The 22328-nt window shown below is 40.0% G+C and overlaps 1 protein-coding gene across 7 annotated transcripts in view; it reads right to left on the bottom strand.

Annotated features, from left to right (window-relative positions):
* Positions 1–22328, bottom strand: part of DBT (dihydrolipoamide branched chain transacylase E2) — an 81766-nt gene that overhangs the window by 14801 nt on the left and 44637 nt on the right. For 2 of the 7 annotated variants that reach the window (XR_013413827.1, XR_013413823.1), the window contains one exon: positions 13565–13773. Coding sequence is in view for 5 of the 7 variants with exons in the window: in XM_028844490.2 (XP_028700323.1) it covers positions 13606–13773 (168 nt within the window). In the remaining 2 variants the exon portion in view is untranslated. Of the gene's footprint in view, positions 1–11388; positions 13774–22328 lie in introns of those variants that run through there. The other 5 variants (XM_028844490.2, XM_028844495.2, XM_077992245.1 and 2 more) reach the window with 3 other exon arrangements.

Raw genomic sequence — 22328 nt, 5'->3', positions numbered from 1 at the left:
CTACTCAGGAGGCTGAGGCAGGAGAATGATGTGAACCCGGGAGGTAGAGCTTGCAGTGAGCTGAGATCACGCCACTGCACTCCAGCCTGGGTGACAGGACGAGACTCGTCTCAAAAAAAAAAAAAAAAAAAAAAAAGAAATAGGTAGTTTGTCTGTTTCCCCAAAGCCTCCCCCAAGTCCCTGGTAACCATCATATTCTCTACTTCTATGAGTTCAGTTTTTTTAGATCCCACATATAGGTGAAATTAAGTGGTATATTTGTGTTTCTGTTCCTGGCTTATTTCACTTAATATAATGTCTTCCACATTTATTCATGTTGTTGCTAGTGACAGGATTTCTTCCTTTTTCAAGGCCGAATAACACTCCATTGTGTATATATGCATTTTCTTTATCCATTCATCTATTGATGAACACTTAGGTTCATTTCATCTTGGCTAGTGTGAATAATGCTGCAATAAGCATCAGGGTGCAGGTATCTGTTTGACATACTGATTTCCTTTACTTTGGATATGTACTTAGTACGGGATTAATGAATCCTATAGTAGTTTTTCCATTTTTAATTTTTTTAGTAACCTCCATACTGTTTTTCACACAGGCTGTACTAATTTACATTCCCACCAACAATGTGCAAGGGTCTCCTTTTCTCCACATCCTCTCCAACACGTGTTATCTTTTGTCTTTTTGATAACAGTCATTCTAACAGGTGTGAGGTGATAGCTCACTGTGATTTTAATTAGCATTTCTCTGAGGATCGTTGATTTGAGGTACTTTTTCATGTACCTGTTGGATATTTTTATGTCTTCTTTGGAGAAATGTCTACTCAGATCCTTGGCCAATTTTTAAATTGGGTTCTTTGTTTTCTCATTGCTGAGTTGTTTGAGTGTCTTTTTTTTATTATTATTATATTCACCCCTTATTGGATGTATGAATTGCAGATAGGTTGTCTCTTCACTCTGTTGATTGTGTCCTCAACCATGCAAGAGATTTTTAGTTTGATGTAATCCCATTTGTCAATGTTTGTTTTTGTTGCCTGTGCTTCTGGATTTGTGTTAAAAAAAAAAAAATCATTGCCCAGATGAATGTCATGGAGCTTTTCTTCTACGGTTTCTTCTAGTGGTTTTACAGTTTTAGGCCTTATATTTAAGTCTTTAATTCATTTATAGCTTATTTTTTAATGTAGCATGAAATATTAGTTTTATTCCCCTGCATATGGATATCCAGTTGTCCCAAAACCATTGAGTGAAGAGAGTGTTCTTTGCTAATTGTGTGTTCTTGGCACCTTTGTCAAAAATCAGTTGACTATTGGCTGGGCATATTGGCTCATTCCTGTAATCCAAGCACATTGCGAGACTGAGATGTGTGGACTGCTTGAGGTCAGGAGTGTGAAACCAACCTGGGCAACATAGCAAGCCCCTGCCTCTACAAAAAATAAAAATAAAAAAAGTTTTAATTAGCTGGGCATGATGGGGCACACCTGTAACCTTAGCTATTCAGGAAGGTGAGGCAGGAGGATCCTTTGAGCCCAAGAGCTCAAGGCTGCAGTAGGCTATGATAGCATCACTGCATTTCAGCCTGGGTGACAAAGGGAGACCCTATCTCAAAACAAATAAACAAAACATCAATTGACCATAAATGTATGAATTTATTTCTGGGCCTTCTATTCTGTTCTATTGTCTGTGTCTGTTTTATGCCAGTACCATACTGTTTTACCTATTTGTATTTTGAGAGACAGGGTCTCACTGTGTTGCCCAGGTTGGCGTTGAACTCCTGGGCTCCAGCAGTCCTCCTGTCTTAGCCTCCCTAGTAGCTGGGACTACAGGCATGTGCCTCTGCACCTGGCTATCATGCTGTTTTCTTGCAGCCTTTCTTGAGGCAGGATCTCACTGTGTTGCCCAGGATAGAGTGCAGTGGTACAATCAGAACTCTTTGCAATCTAGACCTCCCAGGCCCAAGCAATCCTCCCACCTCAGTCTTCTGAGTAGCTGGGGCCACAGACACACGCCACCATACCCAGCATTTTAAAACTTTTTTGCAGAGACAGGTTCTGCCTGTGTTTCCCAGGCTGGTCTTGAACTCCTGGGCTCAAGCAATCCTCCTGCCTCAGCCTCCCAAAGTGTTGTGATTATAGGCATGGGTCACTGTGTCCAGCCTTATCATGCTGTTTTGATTACTGTAGCGGTGTGGTATATTTTGAAGTCAGGTAGTGTCAACACCCCAGCTTTGTTCTTTTTGTTCAAGATTGCTTTGGCTATTTGAAGTCTTTTGCGGTTCCACATAAACTTTAGGATTGTTTATTCTATTTCTGTGAAAACTGTCATTAGGATTTTGATAGAGATTGCATTGAATCTGTAGATCACTTTGGGTAGGATGGACACTTGAACAATATTAATTCTTCCAATCTATGAACATGGGATATCTTTTCGTTTATGTCTTCAATTTTTTTCATCAATGTTTTATAGTTTGCAGTGGACAGATCTTTCGCCTCTGTAGTTGAATTTATTTCTAAGTTTTTTTTTCTTTCTAGCTATTGTAAAAGATTTTTTAATTTCCTTTTTGGATAGTGTTACCGGAGGTCCTTGCTCCCAGAGCTCCCAAGATGGTGGCGAGCCACTTCTAAGATGGTGGCAAACCTCGTGTTCTCTGACCTGGGGTTCTTGGTCTCAGGGATTCCAAGGAATGGAATCTTGGGCCATGTGGTGTTATAGGCTCTATTAGAAGCCGTGGGTCACGGATGAGAACCGTGGAACCCAGTGACTAGTGTTCAGCTCAATTAGGATGAACCCAGGCACTTAGCCCTGCAGGAAAAATAGCAAGCCTTTAGCCCGATAGGGAGCAGCAATGGGCGCCTCGCTAGATCAGGAGCACATCGGACACCCTGCTGGATCCTGAGGGATGGAAATCAGCAGCGGGTCTGGGACGGCGGCAAACAGCAGTGGTGGACGGCCAGCGAAAGCTTAGCTGGAGCCATAACAGACAGGTACCAGAAGAGTGCAGCTGCAAGATTTAATAGAGTGAAAACAGAGCTCCCATATAAGGGGAGGGGACCCAAAGGGGGTTGCCTTTGCCAGCTCAAATGCCTGGATTTATATCCTAATCCTTGTCCCTCCCGCTGTGCTCTCAGGCAATAGATGATTGGCTATTTCTTTACCTCCTGTTTTTACCTAATTAGCATTTTAGTGAGCTCTCTGATTGGTCAGGTGTGGGCTAAGTTGCAAGCCCTGTTTTTAAAGGTAGATGTGGTCACCTTCCTAGCTAGGCTTAGGGATTCTTAGTCGGCCTAGGAAATCCAGCTAGTCCTGTCTCTCAATAGTTTGTTGTTAGTGTATAGAAACACAACTGATTTTTGTATGTTAATTTTATATCCTGCAAGTTTACTGACTTTGTTTATTAGTTCTAACAGTTTTGTTTTGTTTTTTTTGGTGGAGTCTTTAGAGTTTTTTAATATATAAGGTCATGTCATCTGTAAACAGGGACATTTTAACATTTTCCTTTCCAATTTGTATGCCTTTTATTTCTTTATCTGGCCTAATTGCTTTGGCTAAAACTTACAGTATATTGAGTAGAAGTGACAGGTGTGGGCATCTGATATGGTTTGGCTGTGTCCCCACCCAAATCTCATATCAAATTGTAATTAGAATTGTAATCCCCACATGTCAAGGGAGGGACTTGGTGGGAGGCGATTGGATCATGGGGGAGGTTTCCCCCATGCTGTTCTTGTGATAATGAGTGAGTTCTCACAAGATCTGGTTGTTTGATAAGTGTCTGGTGCTTCCCCCTTCTTGCTCTCTCTCTTGCCTGCTGCCATGTAAGACAAGCTTTGCTTCCCCTTTGTCTTCTGCTATGATTGTAAGTTTCCTGAGGCCTCTCCAGCCATGAAGAACTGTGCATCAATTGAGCCTCTTTTGGTAGTATCTTTATAGCAGTGAGAGAACAGATTAATACAGCATACTTGTCTTGTTCCTGATCTTATAGAAAAAACTTTCCAGTTTTCACCATTGAGTATAATGTTGGCTGTGGGTTTGTCACATCTGATCTTTCTTGTGTTGAGGTACATTCCTTCTATACCTAATTTGCTGAGTTTTTAAAATGAAAGGGTGCTGAATTGTGTCAAATATTTTTTTACATCTATTGAAATGATCAAATAGTTCTTTTAGTGTATTAACGTGGTGTATCACATTTATAGATTCGTGTACATTGATCCGTCCTTACATCTGAGATACAATGGGTAGTTTCTTTTTCTTTTCCTTTTTTTTTTTTGAGACAGAGTCTCACCCAGGCTGGAGTGCAGTGGTGTGATCACGCACTGCAACCTCCACCTCCTGGGCCCAAGTAGTCCTCTGACCTCAGCCTCCTGAGTAGCTGGGACTACAGGCATGCACCACCATGCCCAACTAATTTCTTTTTTTGTATTTTTGATAGAGTTGGGGTTTCACTATGTTGCCCAGGCTGGTCTCAAACTCCTGAGCTTAAGCAATCCATCAGCCTCAGCCTCCAGAATGCTGGGATTACAGGCATAAGCCACTGCACCCAGCCAAGACTGGACAATTTCTAAATGATAGAATTTATTGCTCATAGTTCTGGAGGCTGGGAAGTCCCATATCAAGGCACCAGCAGATTTGGTGTTTGGTGAGGGTGTATTCCTCACAGGTAGTACTTTCTCCCTGTATCCTCATAGGTGAAACAAGCTCCTTCAGGGCCTCTTTTATAAGGGCACTAATCCCATTTACGAAGGCAATGTCCTTATGATCTAATTATCTCCCCAAAGCCCCACTTCTTAATACATCACCTTGGGGATTAGGTTTCAACATATGAATTAATCGGGGGGACACAACATTCAGACCATAGCAGGGTCCTACTTCATTCTTTTGTATTCTTCATTCTAGTGTTCCTAGTACCACTTGCTGAAAAGACTGTCCTTTCCCCTTTCACAAGAGCATGAATTGTCTCGGCACCCTTGTCAGAAAGACATTTGACCATATATGTGAAGGTTTATTTCTGGGCCTCTATTCTATTCCATTGGTCTTTATGTCTGTCTTTATGCCAGTACTACACTGTTGTGAACACCGATATTCTTTTATGTGGAAATCTTCCAGGTAAGGTTGGGTGGATGGAGGTGTGTGTGTCTGTGTGTCTATGCAAGGAAAACTCTTAAATAACAGACTGTACACTTGCCGAATGTTAATGGGTCATTCTTCTCCATATTTGGAGATTTATATTGGAAAGTTATGGCTATATCCTAACTTGCACCACTTGGTCTCACAAAACAGAGACTATTTCTAAGGAGAGGTCGGAAATGCTGGTGGACACCCAATGTCTTTCCCCTGGACCTTAAATTCTGATTCCAGTCAGTCACATATGACTTCTGCTGCATTTGCCCAGTTTCAATCTTTTTTTTTTTTTTTTTTTTTCTGAGACAGAGTCTCTCTCTGTTACCCAGGCTGGAGTGCAGTGGTGCCATCTGGGCTCACTGCAACCTTCAACTCCTGGGTTCAAGCGATTTTCCTGCCTCAGCCTCCCAAGTAGCTGGGATTACAGGCACCCACCATGCCCAGCTAATTTTTGTATTTTTTAGCAGAGATAGTGTTTCACCATGTTGGCCAGGCTGGTCTCAAACTCCTGACCTCAAGTGATCTGCCCACCTCAGCCTCCCAAAGTGCTGGGATTACAGGCATAAGCCCGGCCCAGTTTCAATCTTTTAATACCTTAAATATTTAAGTTAGTAAAATTGCTAAGAAAAATTGTTCATTTTAAGTGCAAATTATTCCCTTTTCTTTTTTCTATTATTAAATATGTATTTTATGAATAAAAAGTTAATGTTTTTAACTAGGAATTAAAATGTACTTCTGATTTTTAGGCTTGTTTTGTGCCAGTTGTCATTTTTCACACACACACATGCACACACCCCACCATCACCACCACCACCACCACCATCATTTCTGTAAACCAATCAACAGTAGAGACACTAGAGACTATTATGTGAAAACCGTTTATTCTATAGCCTACTGGGAATTGGCTAGAAGTTAGGCGGACATTGGAAATGACTTTTAAATCTTCATCTGAGAAAAAGCATGCCATGAGTCTAAATAACCAATGTCATTTAGCAAACAAAATATAAGTGAACAAAACACGATTTCTCTGATGAATGAAGTGGTTGCCATAGTTTTTCCCAATATGTAAAGAGAGTTCTCATAAGAAATATACCACCTAAGCAGTAGTGATCAGAATATTATGCAAACTTATTGGGGGTAATTTAAATTCCAAATCAGAAGAATAGAAGACATAAAAGTCTTTCTTCAAAAGAAAAACAAAACAAAAAACAAGACCCGTTCTATGTCAAATGATACAGAAATGGCACTGGCTTCCTTTATGTTGACTGAGATACTTTTTACTGCAGAGCAAATTAAAAAGATATGCTCACCCCACTTTTATTTTTATGCACTACTTTTAGTTCTGTGGAAATGAAAGCTATACTGAATTTAAAACTTTTTACACACATAATCCTGTGCAAATTTTGTAATCCTTTGTTTGACAGATATTAACCCAACTTTCTAATATATTTTGTATATGTTTCTTTTTGTTTGAGACAAAGTCTCACTCTGTCACTCAGGCTGGAGGGCAGTGGTGCAATCACAGTTCACTGCAGCTTCCACCTCCTGGGCACAGGTGATCTCACCTCAGCTTCCCAGGTAGCTGGGACCACAGGCGTGCACCACCATGCCCGGCTAACTTTTTGTGTGTGTATATATATATACATTTTTTTTTTTTTGTAGAGATGACGTTTTACCATGTTGCCAACATTGGATATTTTGTATACATTTCAAAAGGCAACTACAAAAATTGGTTTTTCATATTTCTACAAATATTGTACAGAATGTTTAATATCTTGTAAATATGGAAGCTGTGACAAATTTTTGTACTTAGAAAGTATGACAATCTGAAAATCAACATTTTACAGAAATGACACCATTCTGTTGAAACTGGAGTATACTGCACTTATATATCATTATTTCTAATATACACCTAATTATTAGAGAAATTAGTGCACTAAAGGACAGTGGTGGTTTTTAAAAATGATATCTTTGCTGTGGCAAGTTTGTCCTGCTCTGACCAAAGCAACATTTGAACCAACAGGCCCTTCTAATCTTACGCCAGCAGCACAATGGGATCGAGGCCAGGTTCTTGTGCAATTTGTGAAACCTTTGGTTTGCAGAGTTGTTAGCATAGTGGCTTGGCTCATCAGTTCTGAGCATTTGAATACCTAATGTTTCAAACTGTTAGTCCTGTTCTGATTTATATTCATCCCTGCCATTCCTATTAACTTAATTACACCTGCCCACAACTTAATTTACTTGCCTTTGTTACTACAGTTTGAACTCCAGCTAAATTTTTCTAAGAAATTAAATTGCTAGGTTTTTATAGCTGACTGCACTCTTCCAACTTCTCTACAGACTTTATGGTCTTTTTGGACTTTGCTTTTTAGCACATGTTGGGAACTGTTATGAAGTTTTCTTGCAGCACACTTGAAGTTAAATAGCTTTTTCCAAGTTTAATACGGTTTGATGGCTCTTCTTGGGGTGTAGATGGGTGGGGGCACTTGCATTGCCCGTTGGAGGAGACTCTGCCTTCTGCTCGGCCAAAAATCAGTGTGAATCCCTTTCTTTGACTGTTCATCTTTCTCCATACCAAACCTAAATTCTTGATCTTCCACCTGTTCTCATTTCTTCTGTCCTATCTCTTGTTAAGACTCACAACAGCTGTTCCCCATGCTTTGCACTGTAACATTCCACATGGTACTCCATAAAAGCCTGATATAGATGACCTCTCTATAACAGAACTGCAATTATTCTTGTCATGCTTCAGTTCTTTCTGTGGCTCTCCTCTGGAGTGTCTCCAAATTCTCCTGCTCAGTTTTAGCAAGCTGGCCTGGAGTTCTCTCACAGGGTCTGGCTAGCATATTAATTTGCTTGTGGTTAAAAGCCTTTGTGCTCAGTACTGAGACGGTCACATAATGAATTTTCATTTCCATTTTATTCTGAACTTGCAAACTTCAGAGATTCATGCTATCTTCAGTGTTTAAATGGTAATGCCTTTTGTAAAATAAAGAATGCTGCAGGCCAGGCATGGTGGTGCATGCCTGTAATCCCAGCGCTTTGTGAGGCGGAGGCACGCAGATCACTTGAGGCCAGGAGTTCAAGACCAGCCTGGCCAACACGGCGAAACCCCGTCTCTGCTAAAAATAGAAAAATTAGCCAGGCATGATGATGCATGCCTGTAATCCCAGCTACTCGGGAGTCTGAGGAATGAGCATTGTTTGAACCCAGGAGATGGAGGTTGCAGAGCGCGGAGCCGAGATCACGCCACTGCACTCTAGTCGGGGTGACAGAGTGAGACTTTGCCTCAAAAAAATTTTAAAAAGCCTGTGGTTATTTTGATGGGATAGCAAGGATAATATGAATCATGTTAGGTTTGGCATAAATAGTTCATAGTTGACCTGGTCTGTGTGACTGTCTGAGGTGAGTCATCTGATGACCTTGACATGCTAAAGCATTGGAATGAATGTCTATAGATCGGACAGAGGTGGGTTCAGAGAACTATTTAGGAGACATCTGGGTAGGAGTTGTGGCCAACAATGATGACAGGTGAGCAGTGGGGAAAAAAGCCAGGATTGCAAGGAGTTAAAGATCACCCATTCAAGAAGTCTGGCAGAAGGAGCAACCCAGGAAATGTATTCATTTAGTGGCAGTCCGAGGTAACAATATAAGAAAAGCATTCTGAGTCTTCTTTTAGGCAAACTGAAATTTGCCATTAGAGAAGAAGGGAGTTCTTTGTTTTTTGTTTGTTTTAGGGACTATTTAAAAAATAAGAACATTTCCGTCTTATGAGTTAAGGCAGCACTATCCAATAGAATTTTCTGTGTTGATGGAAATAGTCTACATCTGTGCTATCCAAGTATGGCGCTATAAGCCACATGTAGCTATTTAAATTTAAATTTAAATTAATTAGTGTGACTACTGAGCAATTGAAACGTGGCTAGTATATCTGAGTTGAATTTTGATTAATTAAAATTTAAATTTAAATAGCTACATGTGGCTGGAGTCTACCGCATTAGACACCTCAGAGTTCAAGTTTTACTAACGAGACTAGCAGATTAATGTCAAAATATTAATGTCTTAAAACAATAAAAGTGTATTATTCAACTGTATCACATCCAAACCGATCAGGGCTAGGGTGTAGGAAGGACAGCATTCTGCTTGTCTAGTCATTTGGAACACTGGCTCCTTCTCTCTTGTGTGGTGCCATCTTCAACCTTGAAGGGTGCATGTTGGAGGGGAAGAGACAGAATGTGAAGAATCTCTTGAGAAGTGTTACGGGCCATGTCTGGAAATGGCCTACATTACTTCAACCCATATACCCATATGCTAATAGTTACAAATAAATGACATGGCCCTACCTAACTGCAGGCTGAAAGAAAAGGAACCAGGTTTATGGACACATAACATTACCCTGCCACACTGAAATTTGCAGAGTTCTGGGATCAGGTTCTAATACCTCCTCCATAAGGAAATGTAAATAAATTTTAATCAGTGTGCTAAGGGAGTAAATCTGGTTCAGTTCTGGATGTGAGGAAGAGACTGAAGGATCAAAGTGGGGCAATGGGGTTCAACACAGGGCAGGGATCAGGAGGAAGAGATGGAATAAATAACAGAGGGCAGAAAAAAGTTGGTATTTGCTGATGGAGAACCACTTCTCGGAAAGAGAAACAAAAAGAAACAAAGTGTGAGAATAGAAATTTTGAGGTGAAAAGGAGAGAAATTCAAGGTTCTTAGGTTAAATCACTTTGTCTGCACTGAGGTTATTTGCTTATTATGACAAGCCTTTGGAAGATGTTTGGATAGGTGCTTAAAATTAGAAGAAAAGACCCAAAAAGGTACTGTAAAGAATGCCTTGGGCATGCATTGTAGAATCTGGAAGGTATTTGTTTCAGACTAATCTGGTAATCCAGATATTTCACAAAAAGTGTCATGTAAATTCAAATATGTATCTTCTTTTTCTCTTGATAAATATCCCTATGGTAAGCCATGGAGTTCTGTTAATCTTCTGTTTGACCAAATAACTAGGCTTGGAAATTTTAACTTAACCTTTTTCCTTTTACCACAATTAAGGTGCCAGTATAAGAGTAGAGCATTAAAGTTAGTAAGTATATTAACATGCAACCATTTTAAGAAAAATCAGATGAATAGAGAATACTGAAACTAGTAATTCGTATTTTGACAGCATCAGTTGAACTGTCAGCACAGCATGAAGTTTGAGAGTAGAATTATTTCTCAAATTAACATTGAACTTAAACCGGGAAGAAAATACAAATGTTCTTTGTTGGAGAAATTATAAAATCTTGCAATTGCAACAAACAGCCTCACAGTTTAGTAGTATCTTGTGTATTTGCCTTCCACTCCTTACTCTACTGCTACCTCAGCTTCCTCTCTATCCATGTCATTAAAGAACTCTCTTAGAAAAATTCATAATTTAACATGAACTGAGGTGGGATGGGGTGGGAAGGCAATGCCTCACTTTACATAGTTCATTTCCTTTTTAATCTGCCCAGAAAAAATTTCTCCCAGATTCCCATTCTCGATTCATGTAGTTGAATGAGGATGGCTGACTCCTAGGCTCCAAAGGTGACCATAAGACTCAAGTGTGGACAGAGTATTCTATTCTCCTGCCCACAATGACAGGCACATGAACCAAGAAAGACAAATCAAAAGCTGTCCTGGATATGTGTGTGTGTGTGTATGTGTGTGCGCGTGCCTGTGTGTATGTGTGTGTGTATATATATACATATATATATAGAGAGAGAGAGAGAGAGAGAGAGTCTTGCTCCGTTGCCCAGGCTGGAGTGCAATGGCACAATCTCAGCTCATGGTATGGTAGATGTTTAATGTTTGAATGTATAATAAATGCATACAATGGAATACTATGCAGGCATTTATTTATTTATTTATTTTGAGACAGAGTCTCGCTCTATCATCCAGGCTGGAGTGCAGTGGCGCGATCTTGGCTCACTGCAACCACCGCCTCTGGTTCAAGCAATTCTCCTGCCTCAGCCTCCTGAGTAGCTGGGACTACAGGTGCCCACCACCATGCCTGGCTGATTTTTGTATTTTCAATAGAGATGAGGTTTCACCATATTGGCCAGGCTGGTCTCGAACTCCTGACCTTGTGATCCACCTGCCTTGGCCTCCCAAAGTGGTAGGATTACAGGCGTGAGCCACCACACCCAGCCTATGCAGCCATTTAAAGCATGATAATGTGGAATTGTTTATTGACATGTAAGGTTACCCATAATATAATGTTATATTTTAAAAATCAAATAATAAAATAGTAGCTATACTATGATCCTGTTTTAATAAAAAAGAATAGCCATATATACAGATACATACATCAAAATGTTAATAGTGGTAAGATTATGAATGATTTTTTATTTTATTGGTTAACTCTTTGTATTATCTGAAATTTTACAATAACAGCATTTATTTGACCTATTTTTTTTTTTTTTAAGAGACCAGGTCTCACTCTGTCACCCACACCGGAGGATAGTGGCACAATGACAGCTCACTACAGCTTTGAACTCCTGGGCTCAATTGATCCTCCTGTCTCAGCTTCCTGAGTAGCTGGGACTACAGATGCACACCACCACACATGGCTAAGTTTTTTTTTTTTTGGAGACAAAGTGTTGCTCTGTTGCCCAGTCTGGAGTGCAGTGGTGTGATCTCTGCTCACTGTAACCTCCGCCTCTCGGGCTCAAGCAATTCTCCTGCCTCAGCCTCCCAAGTAGCTGGGACTACAGGCGTGCGCCGCAAGGCCCAGGTAATTTTTTGTATTTTTACAAAACCGTAGAGACAGGATTTCACCATGTTGGCCAGGGTGGTCTTGAACTCCAGATCTCAGGTGATCTGCCCGCCTTGGCCTCCCAAAGTGCTGGAATTACAGGCGTGAGCCACCAGGCTAATTTAAAAAAAAAAAAATTTTGAGATGGGATCTCACTATGTTGCCCAGGCTGGTCTCAAATTCCTGGCCTCAAGTGATCCTCCTGCTTTGGCCTCTCCTATAACTGGGATTACAATTACAAGTCATCACACCTGGCTGATGTATTCTTTCCTGATTTAAAAATTATTTCCATTTTGAGAAAAACCAAGTAGATACTAAAACAACCTTTTTTCTGTCACAAAACTTCACTTAAACAACTAATTTTGGCATACAGTTTTCAACTGGACAATATTAGAAACAACATGGATTTCCGAATGCAAATTGAAATGTTGGATACATTAATCTTGATGCTATTTCTGATTAAAGTAGACCTTTAGCAAAATGATCATTATCAAACCTTCATTTCTATATAAAATTTCGTATTTTTTATATCCATAATTACTATTAGATTCTTCCTTCTCCTCTTATTTACATTCTTACCCAGGATATGAAGAATGGAATAGACCTTAATTTCTTATCCTATTTTTTAGCTAAAAGTTAAAAGGAAGTAGATTTCTGAAATTAAAAAAAAAAAAAAGAAATGTCAGTGGCTGCTACCTTTAAAGTACCTTACATGAGGGAAGTTTGCAAAGGTGAAGGTCTTTCCCAAGAAAATACCAAACCATTACCAAAAATCTAAAAGTATATCCATTTTAAACGAACACCTTTAATAGACTGGTTATAAAACTATAATTGGACATTTTTAAGGCCAGTTTATACTTTTCCCTTTTCAAAGACATTAATTAATATAAATAAGACATTTACAGATGATGTTCTCTATACAGAGCAAGAATATACTCTTGGATATCTCCAAAGAGAAGTATAATTGCACTTATTTTATACAACAATTAGCATAACAGGGAAATGGGAAATATTTTTGCATATAAATTCCATTTCTTAAGTATAATTAAAAAGTGTCATTAAGAGTCAGTTAAAAAAAATAGGGCATATACTGTCTGTATATGGCTACCTGTCTTTTAGTAACATTAATTTTGTTTTTTTTGTTTTTGAGACAGAGTCTTGCTCTGTTGCCCAGGCTGAAGTGTAATGGCACGATCTCAGCTCACTGCAACCTCCACCTCCCAGGTTCAAGCGATTCTCCTGCCTCAGCCTCCCGAGTAGCTGGGATTATAGGCACCCACCACCACACCTGGCTAATTTTTATATTTTTAGTAGAGGCGGGGTTTCACCATGTTGGCCAGGCTGGTCTCGAACTCCTAACCTCAGGTGATCTGCCCACCTCGGCCTCCCAAAGTGCCGGGATTACAGGCGTGAGCCACCACGCCCTGCCTAATTTTGTTAATCTTGCCAGTTTCAAGTCATTGACACAAAAATGTCAGCACCGTATTAAGAAGTCACACTCTGACCTATAAAATGTGACAGCCCCAGGAGAACTATTACCCCATTATTCATTTTCAGTAAAAAGTCTAATAGAACAGTGACAAATATTGTACCTTAGATCCTTAATCATACGATACAAATCATTTACAATACAAATTGTAAAGATGAACATGTGCTGGCACAGCTAGGGTTTACATACTCTTTGGAAGCTCAAAAAGTTCAAGAATGTCTTATCGGTCTTCATTTCAGATCTAGTAGCATAAAAGCCGGGTTTTCTAAGTAGGATTTCCACAAATTAGAGAAGCGTGACATTGTAGCACCATCAATAACTCTGTGATCAGCTGACCAGCTCACATTCACTATCTGTGCCTTATATACTTCTCCTTTCTGGTTAAATCGGGGAATGGCCTAGAAATGAAAAAAAGAAAAAAAAAAAAAAACAAAGAGTAAACCCTCACTTGCTCAAAGCTCAAGCTCTAACAATGGTGTAAGATCAAGCAAACCCTTCTTCCTACAGTAGAGAAAAAAATGGGCATCCCCAATGACTTTTGAAAATGCTGACTCCTATTCTTCCCATCTTCGAGTATGTGCCTGGAGCTTTCAGAAGTTCTCCAAGGTACTTCCTATCCCTTGTACAATTCCTGTACCTACATTCATTAACTTTCATCTCAGATTTCAAATATTTAATAATTTTTTACTGTATACCCACTATGTGCCAAGTACTCTTCTGGGCTCTGGGGAGAGATAGACAATTAAATAAGGCTTCCTCACTGAAGGCAGTGAGGAAACAAGCCATTCTCAAGCTCCCCTGACCACTGAGTTGGCCAGGAAGAAGACAGAGGACAACAACATGCTTGTGTTCTTCGTGGATGTTAAAGCCAGTAAGCACCAGATCAAACACGCTGTGAAGAAGCTCTATGACACTGATGGGGCCAAGGTCAACACTGTGGTCAGGCCTGATGGAGAGAGGAAGGCATATATTCTGTTGGCTCCTGATTACAATGCTTTGGATGTTGCCAACAAAATTGGGATCACCTAAAATGAGCCCAGCTGGCTAATTCTAAATATGTATCTTTTCACTGTTAAAAAAAAAAAAGGATAGACAAAATATAAGCCCCAACTGATTATTAGATTCAATAGACATAAAATCATGCTGTCAAACTGCTATAAAAGTTTCTAAGCCCTACTCTGTTTTTCTATACTGATCTCCTCATGGCTGGGATACAACAGTCACAGCCAGATGTGGATCCCTGATGACACTAAGTAGCATCTGTGTAAAGCCATGTAGGCCACTGCAACTACTTGTCTTTGATTCTGAATGAGATGAGAAGCCCTTAGAAGTGTCTGAGCAGATTGGCCATTCACTGAAAGAGGACGACTTTAGGAGGAGCAGGTCTGATGGGGGGGGGGGCAGTGGGGAAACGAGCAGGAGCTCAGTTTTAGACATGCTAAAATTCAAGATGCCTTTACACATCCAAGCAAGATATAAGAGTTTAAAGCTCAAAAGTGAGGTCCAGTCTAGAGATATAAACCTGGGAGTCATCAGTGTATAAATGGTATTGAAAGATCAGATAAAGAAAAGGGGTGAGAACTGAATCCTGGGGTGCTTCAATGTGTAGAGATTGGGAACATTAGGAGGTATGGGTAAAGGAGACTTAGAGAGAATAGGCAGTGACATAGAAGGAAAACCAAAATGGCCAGGTATGCTGCAAGTCAACATTAAGAATGTTTTCCAAAGAGGTTGGATTGATCAATCATCTCAAGGTCAACTAGTAGGTCGTCAACTAGTAGGTCAAGGAAAACAAATACTGAGAATTGAGTAACATGGAAGGCTTAATGACTTAAATAATTGAGCAAGAAGGAATTAAATTCTATAATGAAAACAAAATAGCAAAGGAAAGATGATACAAAGGGAGAAAGGAATTAAATACTATTTGTCCCTATCCAACAAATATTATTTTAAGTGATGAATAAGATTTCTTCTCTCAGAACTATGCTTCATGGCTTGAAAAAACCAGGATAAAATGATTTTGTAAAAATATATCTATTGAACAGATATTTATAAATCAAATATTCTTTTGTTCATAGCAGCATTATTCATCAGAGCCAAAAAATGGAAATAATCCAAATATTCATTGACGGATGAATGGATAAACAAAACACGGCATATATTTATATAAAATAGTATATTATTTACCCTTAAAAATTAATGAAATTCTGATACATGCTACAACATGAATGAACCCTGAGCCAGATACAAAAGGACAAATACTGTATTGATTCCACTTACATGAGGTACCTAAAATAGTCCAATTAATCCATAGAGACAGAAAATAGAATGGTGGCTACCAAAGGCTTGGGAAATGGAGAGATTATTCAGTAAGTGCAGAGTTTCAGTTTGGGATAATGAAAAAGTTCTGGAGACAGATGTGGTGATGGTGGCAAACAATGTAAATGTACTTAATGCCACTGAACAATATACTTAAAAATGGTTTAAATGGTCAAGTTATGTTTATATATTTTACAATTATATACATATACACCTATAATTCAGAGGATAAATCTCTTTAAGGAAAGAGAACACAAAATTTTGTCAAACAGGTATAATGGTTTGGAAACTTCAGGAAGCCAGAATTTTTTGAGAATCAAATGTTGAATTCTTGTTGGAAAAGAGAATGAGTGATAGAAGTTATCACTCAGAGAACTCCTGATTTGGAAAGAATAGTGACATACTGTGTGTTTTTGGTTTTTTCTCCCTATCTCCTCTGCTTGCCAGAAGGGTAAGTGGATGCCAGAAAGGGGGAATGACTTAGATGCTAATTTACTATCTGCTAGAAAGCAAATCAAAGGCTGAAGGGAAGCATTTGTAAGGGTTCCAACACGCAAGGAATAAACTCATGAGGACAAGTCCCACAGACGCTCAACATGGAAGCATTGTAAGTACAGAAAAGAAAGGCTCTTCTTAAAATACACTCTCCCTAATGTAGTGACAATGACATTTAATAAACATGGTATTGAAGTGGTATCCAGGAGCATATTTGCCTCAGTGGTCCTCAACCCTGAATTAATAGGGGTACCCAAGTCCCATCCCCCAAAATTCCAATTCAGTTGGTAGAGGGGAAGCTTGGCCATAATTTTTTTTCAAGCTCCCATATGATTCTAACATGTAGCCAGGGTTAAGAATCATTGCAACCCTTATTCTAAGTCCGTGTCTTCTAAACCACTGTCACCTATCACCTTTTCGTACTCATTTGGGTTCCTGTTCAAAATTTAAGTTCTGAGGGTTCCGCCCCTAAGGTAAAGAAATCTGCACTTTTAACTAACACTCCCAATGATTCCTGAGCAAAGAATGCTCTAAATGAGTCTCACTTTGTTTAAAATAACATTTTGAATTAGTTTTCTATTATTCTTTTGTATAATGAAATAAAGATATTTTGATAGAAGTAGACTGGCTATATTTGTGATTATTCATAAAGACTCAATATCTGTGCCTGGCATAATCCACAATGGTTGATCTATACAGAAACAACCCAGATCGCCACCATTTATTACACATAGAGGTAGCCACCAGAAGTGCAGGCCTAGCTCTTAGGAAGAAATAATAGGTTTTTGGATTCCTGGGCAAGATGGCCGAACAGGAACAGCTCTGGTCTGCAGCTCCCAGTGAGACCAAGGCAGAAGATGGGTGATTTCTGCATTTCTAACTGAGGTACCCAGTTCGACTCATTGGGACTGGTTAGACAGTGGGGTGCAGCCCATGGAGGGCCAGCGGAAGCAGGATGGGGCGTCACCTCACCTGGGAAATGCAAGGGGTCAAGGAACTACCTCCCCTAGCCAAGGGAAGCCATGAGGGACCCTGCTGTAAGAGATGATGCTATCCAGCCCAGATACTGTGCTTTTCCCATGGTCTTTGCATCCCACAGACCAGGATATTCCCTGGGATGCCTACACCACAAGGGCCCTGAGTTTCAAGCACAAAACTGGGAGGCTGTTTGGGCAGACACCAGGCTAGTTGCCTTTTTTTTTTTTTTCCAACCCCAGTGGTGCCTGGAACACCAGTGCGACAGAACTGTACACTACCCTGGAAAGGTGGCTGAAGCCAAGGAGCCAAGTGGTCTTGCTCAGTGGATTCCACCCCCACAGAGCCCAGCAGGCTAAGATCTGCTGGCTTGAAATTCTCGCTGCCAGCACAGCAGTCTGAAGTCGACCTGGGACGCTCGAGCTTGGTGGGCAGAGGGGCATCCACCATTACTGAGGCTTGAGTAGGTGGTTTTCCCCTCACAGTGTAAACAAAGCCACAGGGAAGTTTGAACTGGGCAGAGCCCACAGAAGCTCGCAAAGCCACTGTTAACCAGACTGCCTCTCTAGATTCCTCCTCTCTGGGCAGGCATCTCTGAAAGAAGGCAGCAGCCTCAGTCAGGTGCTTATAGATAAAACTCCCATCTCCCTGGGACAGAGCACCTGGGGGAAGAGGCGGCTATGGGCATAGCTTCAGCAGAACTAAACCTTCCTGCCTGCCGGCTGTAAAAAGAGCAGTGGATCTCCCAGCGCAGCACTTGAGTTCTGCTAAGGGACAGACTGCCTCCTCAAGTGGGTCCCTGACCCCATTCCTCCTGACGGGGAGACACCTCCCAGCAGGGGTTGACAGACACCTCATACAGGAGAGCTCTCGCTGGCATCTGGCAGGTGCCCCTCTGGGATGAAGCTTCCAGAGGAAAGAGCAGGCAGCAATCTTTGCTGTTCTACAGCCTCCACTGGTGATACCCAGGCAAACAGGGTCTGGAGTGGACCCCCAGCAAACTCCAGCAGATCTGCAGAAGAGGGGCCTGACTGTTAGAAGGAAAACTAACAAACAGAAAGCAATAGCATCAACATCAACAAAACGGACGACCATGCAAAAACTCCATCCGAAGGTCACCAACAGCAAAGACCAAAGGTAGATAAATCCACAAAGATGAGGAAAAACCAGTGCAAAAAGGCTGAAAATACCAAAAACCAGAACACCTCTTCTCCAAAGGATCACAACTCCTTGCCAGCAAGAGAACAAAACTGGACAGAGAATGAGTTTGATGAATTGACACAAGTAGGCTTCAGAAGATGGGTAATAACAAACTCCTCCGAGCTAGGGGAGCATGTTCTAACCCGTGCAAGGAAGCTAAGATCCTTGATAAAAGGTTAGAGGAACTGCTAACTAGAATAACCAGTTTAGAGAAGAACATAAATGACCTGATGGAGCTGAAAAACACAGCACAAGAACTTTGTGAAGCATACACAAGTATCAATAGCCGAATCGATCAAGCGGAAGAAAGGATATCAGAGATTGAAGATCAACTTAATGAAATAAAGCGTGAAGACAAGATTAGAGAAAAAAGAATGAGAAGGAACAAACAAAACCTCCAAGAAATATGAGACTATGTGAAAAAGACCAAAACTGCATTTGATTGGTGTACCTGAAAGTGATAGGGAGAATGGAACCAAGTTGGAAAACACACTTCAGTATACTATTCAGGAAAACTTCCCCAACTTAGCAAGACAGGCCAACATTCAAATTCAGGAAATACAGAAAACACTACAAAGATATTCCTCGAGAAGAGCAACCCCAAGACCCATAATCGTCAGATTCACCAAGGTTGAAATGAAGGAAAAAATTGTTGAGGGCAACCAGAGAGAAAGGTCGGGTTACCCACAAAGGGAAGCCCATCAGACTAACAGTGGATCTCTCTGCAGAAACCCTACAAGCCAGAAGAGAGTGGGGGCCAATATTCAACATTCTTAAAGAAAAGAATTTTCAACCCAGAATTTCATATCCAGCCAAACTAAGCTTCATAAATGAATAATAAAATCTTTTACAGACAAGCAAATGTTGAGGAATTTTGTCACCACCAGGCCTGCCTTATAAGAGCTCCTGAAGGAAGCACTAAATAGGGAAAGGAAAAACCAGTACCTGCCACTGCAAAAGCAACCCAAAATGTAAAGACCATCGACACTATGAAGAAACTGCATCAACTAACGGGCAAAATAACCAGCTATCATCATAATGACAGGATCAAATTTGCACATAACAATATTAACTTCAAATGTAAATGGCCTAAATGCCCCAATTAAAAGACACAGACTGGCAAATTGGATAAAGAGTCAAGACCCATCGACGTTCTGTATTCAGGAGATCCATCTCATGTGCAAAGATACACATAGGCTCAAAATAAAGGGATGGAGGAAGATTTACTAAGCAAATGGAAAGCAAAAAAAAAAAAAAAAAAAAAGCAGGGGTCGCAATCCTAGTCTCTGATAAAACAGACCTTAAACCAACACAGATAACAAAGAAGGGCATTACATAATGTTAAAGGGATCAATGCAACAAGAAGAGCTAACTATCCTAAATATATATGGACCCAATACAGGAGCATCCAGATTCATAAAGCAAGTTCTTAGAGACCTGCAAAGAGACTGAGACTCCCACACAATAATAGTGGGACACTTTAACACCTCACTGTCAATATTAGACAGATCAACCAGACAGAAAATTAACATGGACCTTCAGGACTTGAACTCAGCTCTGGACCAAGTGGACCTAATAGACATCTACAGAACTCTCCACCCCAAATCAACAGAATATATATTCTTCTCAGCACCACATCGCACTTATTCTAAAATCGAACACACAATTGGAAGTAAAACTCTCCTCAGCAAATGCAAAATAATGGAAACAATAACAAGCAGTCTCTCAAACCACAGTGCAATCAAATTAGAACTCAGGATAAGAAACTCACTCAAAACCACACAACTACATGGAAACCAAACAACCTGCTCCTGAATGACTGCTGGGTAAATAACGAAATGAAGGCAGAAATAAAGATGTTCTTTGAAACCAATGAGAACAAAGACACAATGTACCAGAATCTCTGAGACACAGCTAAAGCATGTGTAGAGGGAAATTTATAGCACTAAATGTCCACAGAAGAAAGCGGGAAAAATCTAAAATCAACACCCTAAAATCAAATTTAAAAGAATTAGAGAAGCAAGAGCAAACACATTCAAAAGCTAGCAGAAGACAAGAAATAACCAAGATCAGAGAAGAACTGAAGGAGATAGAGACACAAAAAACCCTTCAAAAAAAATCAATGAATCCAGGAGCTGTTTTTTTTTTTTTTTTGAAAAGATTAACAAAATAGATAGACTGCTAGCTGGATTAATAAAGAACAAAAGAGAGAAGAATCAAATAGACACAATAAAAAATGATAAAGAGGATATCACCACTGATCCCACAGAAATACAAACTACCATCAGAGAATACTATAAACATCTCTTCACACATAAACTAGAAAATCTAGAAGAAATGGATAAATTGCTGGATGCATACACTCTCCCAAGACTAAATCAGGAAAAAGTTGACTCCCTGAATAGACCAATAACAAGTTCTGAAATTGAGGTTGTAATTAACAGCCTACCAACCAAAAAAAGCCCAGGACTAGACAGATTAACAGCCAAATTCTACCAGAGGTACAAAGAGGAGCTGGTACCATTTCTTCTGAAACTATTACAAACAATAGAAAAAGAGGGAATCCTCCCTCACTCATTTTATGAGGCCAGCATCATCCTGATACCAAAAGCTGGCAGAGACACACACACAAAGAAAATTTCAGGCCAATATCCCTGATGAACACTGATGCAAAAATCCTCAACAAAATACTGGCAAACCAAATCCAGCAGCACATTACAAAGCTTATCCATCACAATCAAGTAAGCTTCATCCCTGGGATGCAAGGCTGGTTCAACATATGCAAATCAATAAACATAATCCATTACATAAACAGAACCAATGACAAAAACCACATGATTATCTCAATTGATGCAGAAAAGGCCTTTGATAAAATTCAACACCGCTTCATGCTAAAAACACTCAATAAACTAAGTATTGATGGAACATATCTCAAAATAATAAGAGCTATTTATGATAAACCCACAGCCAATATCATACTGAATGGGCAAAAGGTGGAAGCACTCCCTTTGAAAATTGGCACAAGACAAGGATGCCCTCTCTCTTATCACTCCTATTCAACATAGTATTGGAAGTTCTGGCCAGGGCAATCAGGCAAGAGAAAGAAATAAAGCGTATTCTATAGGAAGAGAGGAAGTCAAATTAACTCTGTCTGCAGATGACATGATTGTATATTTAGAAAACCCCATCAGTTCAGTCCAAAATCTCCTTAAGCTGATAAGCAACTTCAGCAAAGTCTCAGGATACAAAATCAATGTGCAAAAATCACAGCATTCCTATACATCAATAACAGACAAACAGTGAGCCAAATCATGAGGAAACTCCCATTCACAATTGCTACAAAGAGAATAAAATACCTAGGAATACAACTTACAAGGGATGTGAGGAACCTCTACAAGGAGAACTACAAACCACTGCTCAAAGAAATACAAGGGGACACAAACAAATGGAAAAACATTCCATGCTCATGGATAGGAAGAATCAATATTGTGAAAATGGCCAAACTGCCCAAAGTCATTTATAGATTCAATGCTATTCCATCAAGTAACCACTAACTTTCTTCACAGAATTAGAAAAAACTACTTTAAATTTCACATGGAACCAAAAAAGAGTCCACATAGCCAAGATAATCCTAAACAAAAAGAACGAAGCTGGAGGCATCATGCTACCTGACCTCAAACTATACTACGAGGCTACAGTAACCAAAACAGCATGGTACTGGTACCAAAATAGAGAGATAAACCAATGGAACCGAACAGAGGCCTCAGAAATAACACCACACATCTACAACCCGTCTGATCTTTGACAAACCTGATGAAAACAAGAAATGGGGAAAGGATTCCCTATTTAATAAATGGTGTTGGGACAACTGGCTAGCCATATGCAGAAAACTGAAACTGGACCCCTTCCTTACACCTTATACAAAAATTAACTCAAGATGGATTAAAGACTGAAATGTAAGACC

This window comes from Macaca mulatta, chromosome 1, assembly GCF_049350105.2.
Source record: "Macaca mulatta isolate MMU2019108-1 chromosome 1, T2T-MMU8v2.0, whole genome shotgun sequence".
In the NCBI taxonomy this organism is placed as follows: domain Eukaryota; kingdom Metazoa; phylum Chordata; class Mammalia; order Primates; family Cercopithecidae; genus Macaca; species Macaca mulatta.
This window is presented reverse-complemented; position numbering and strand designations above follow the sequence as displayed.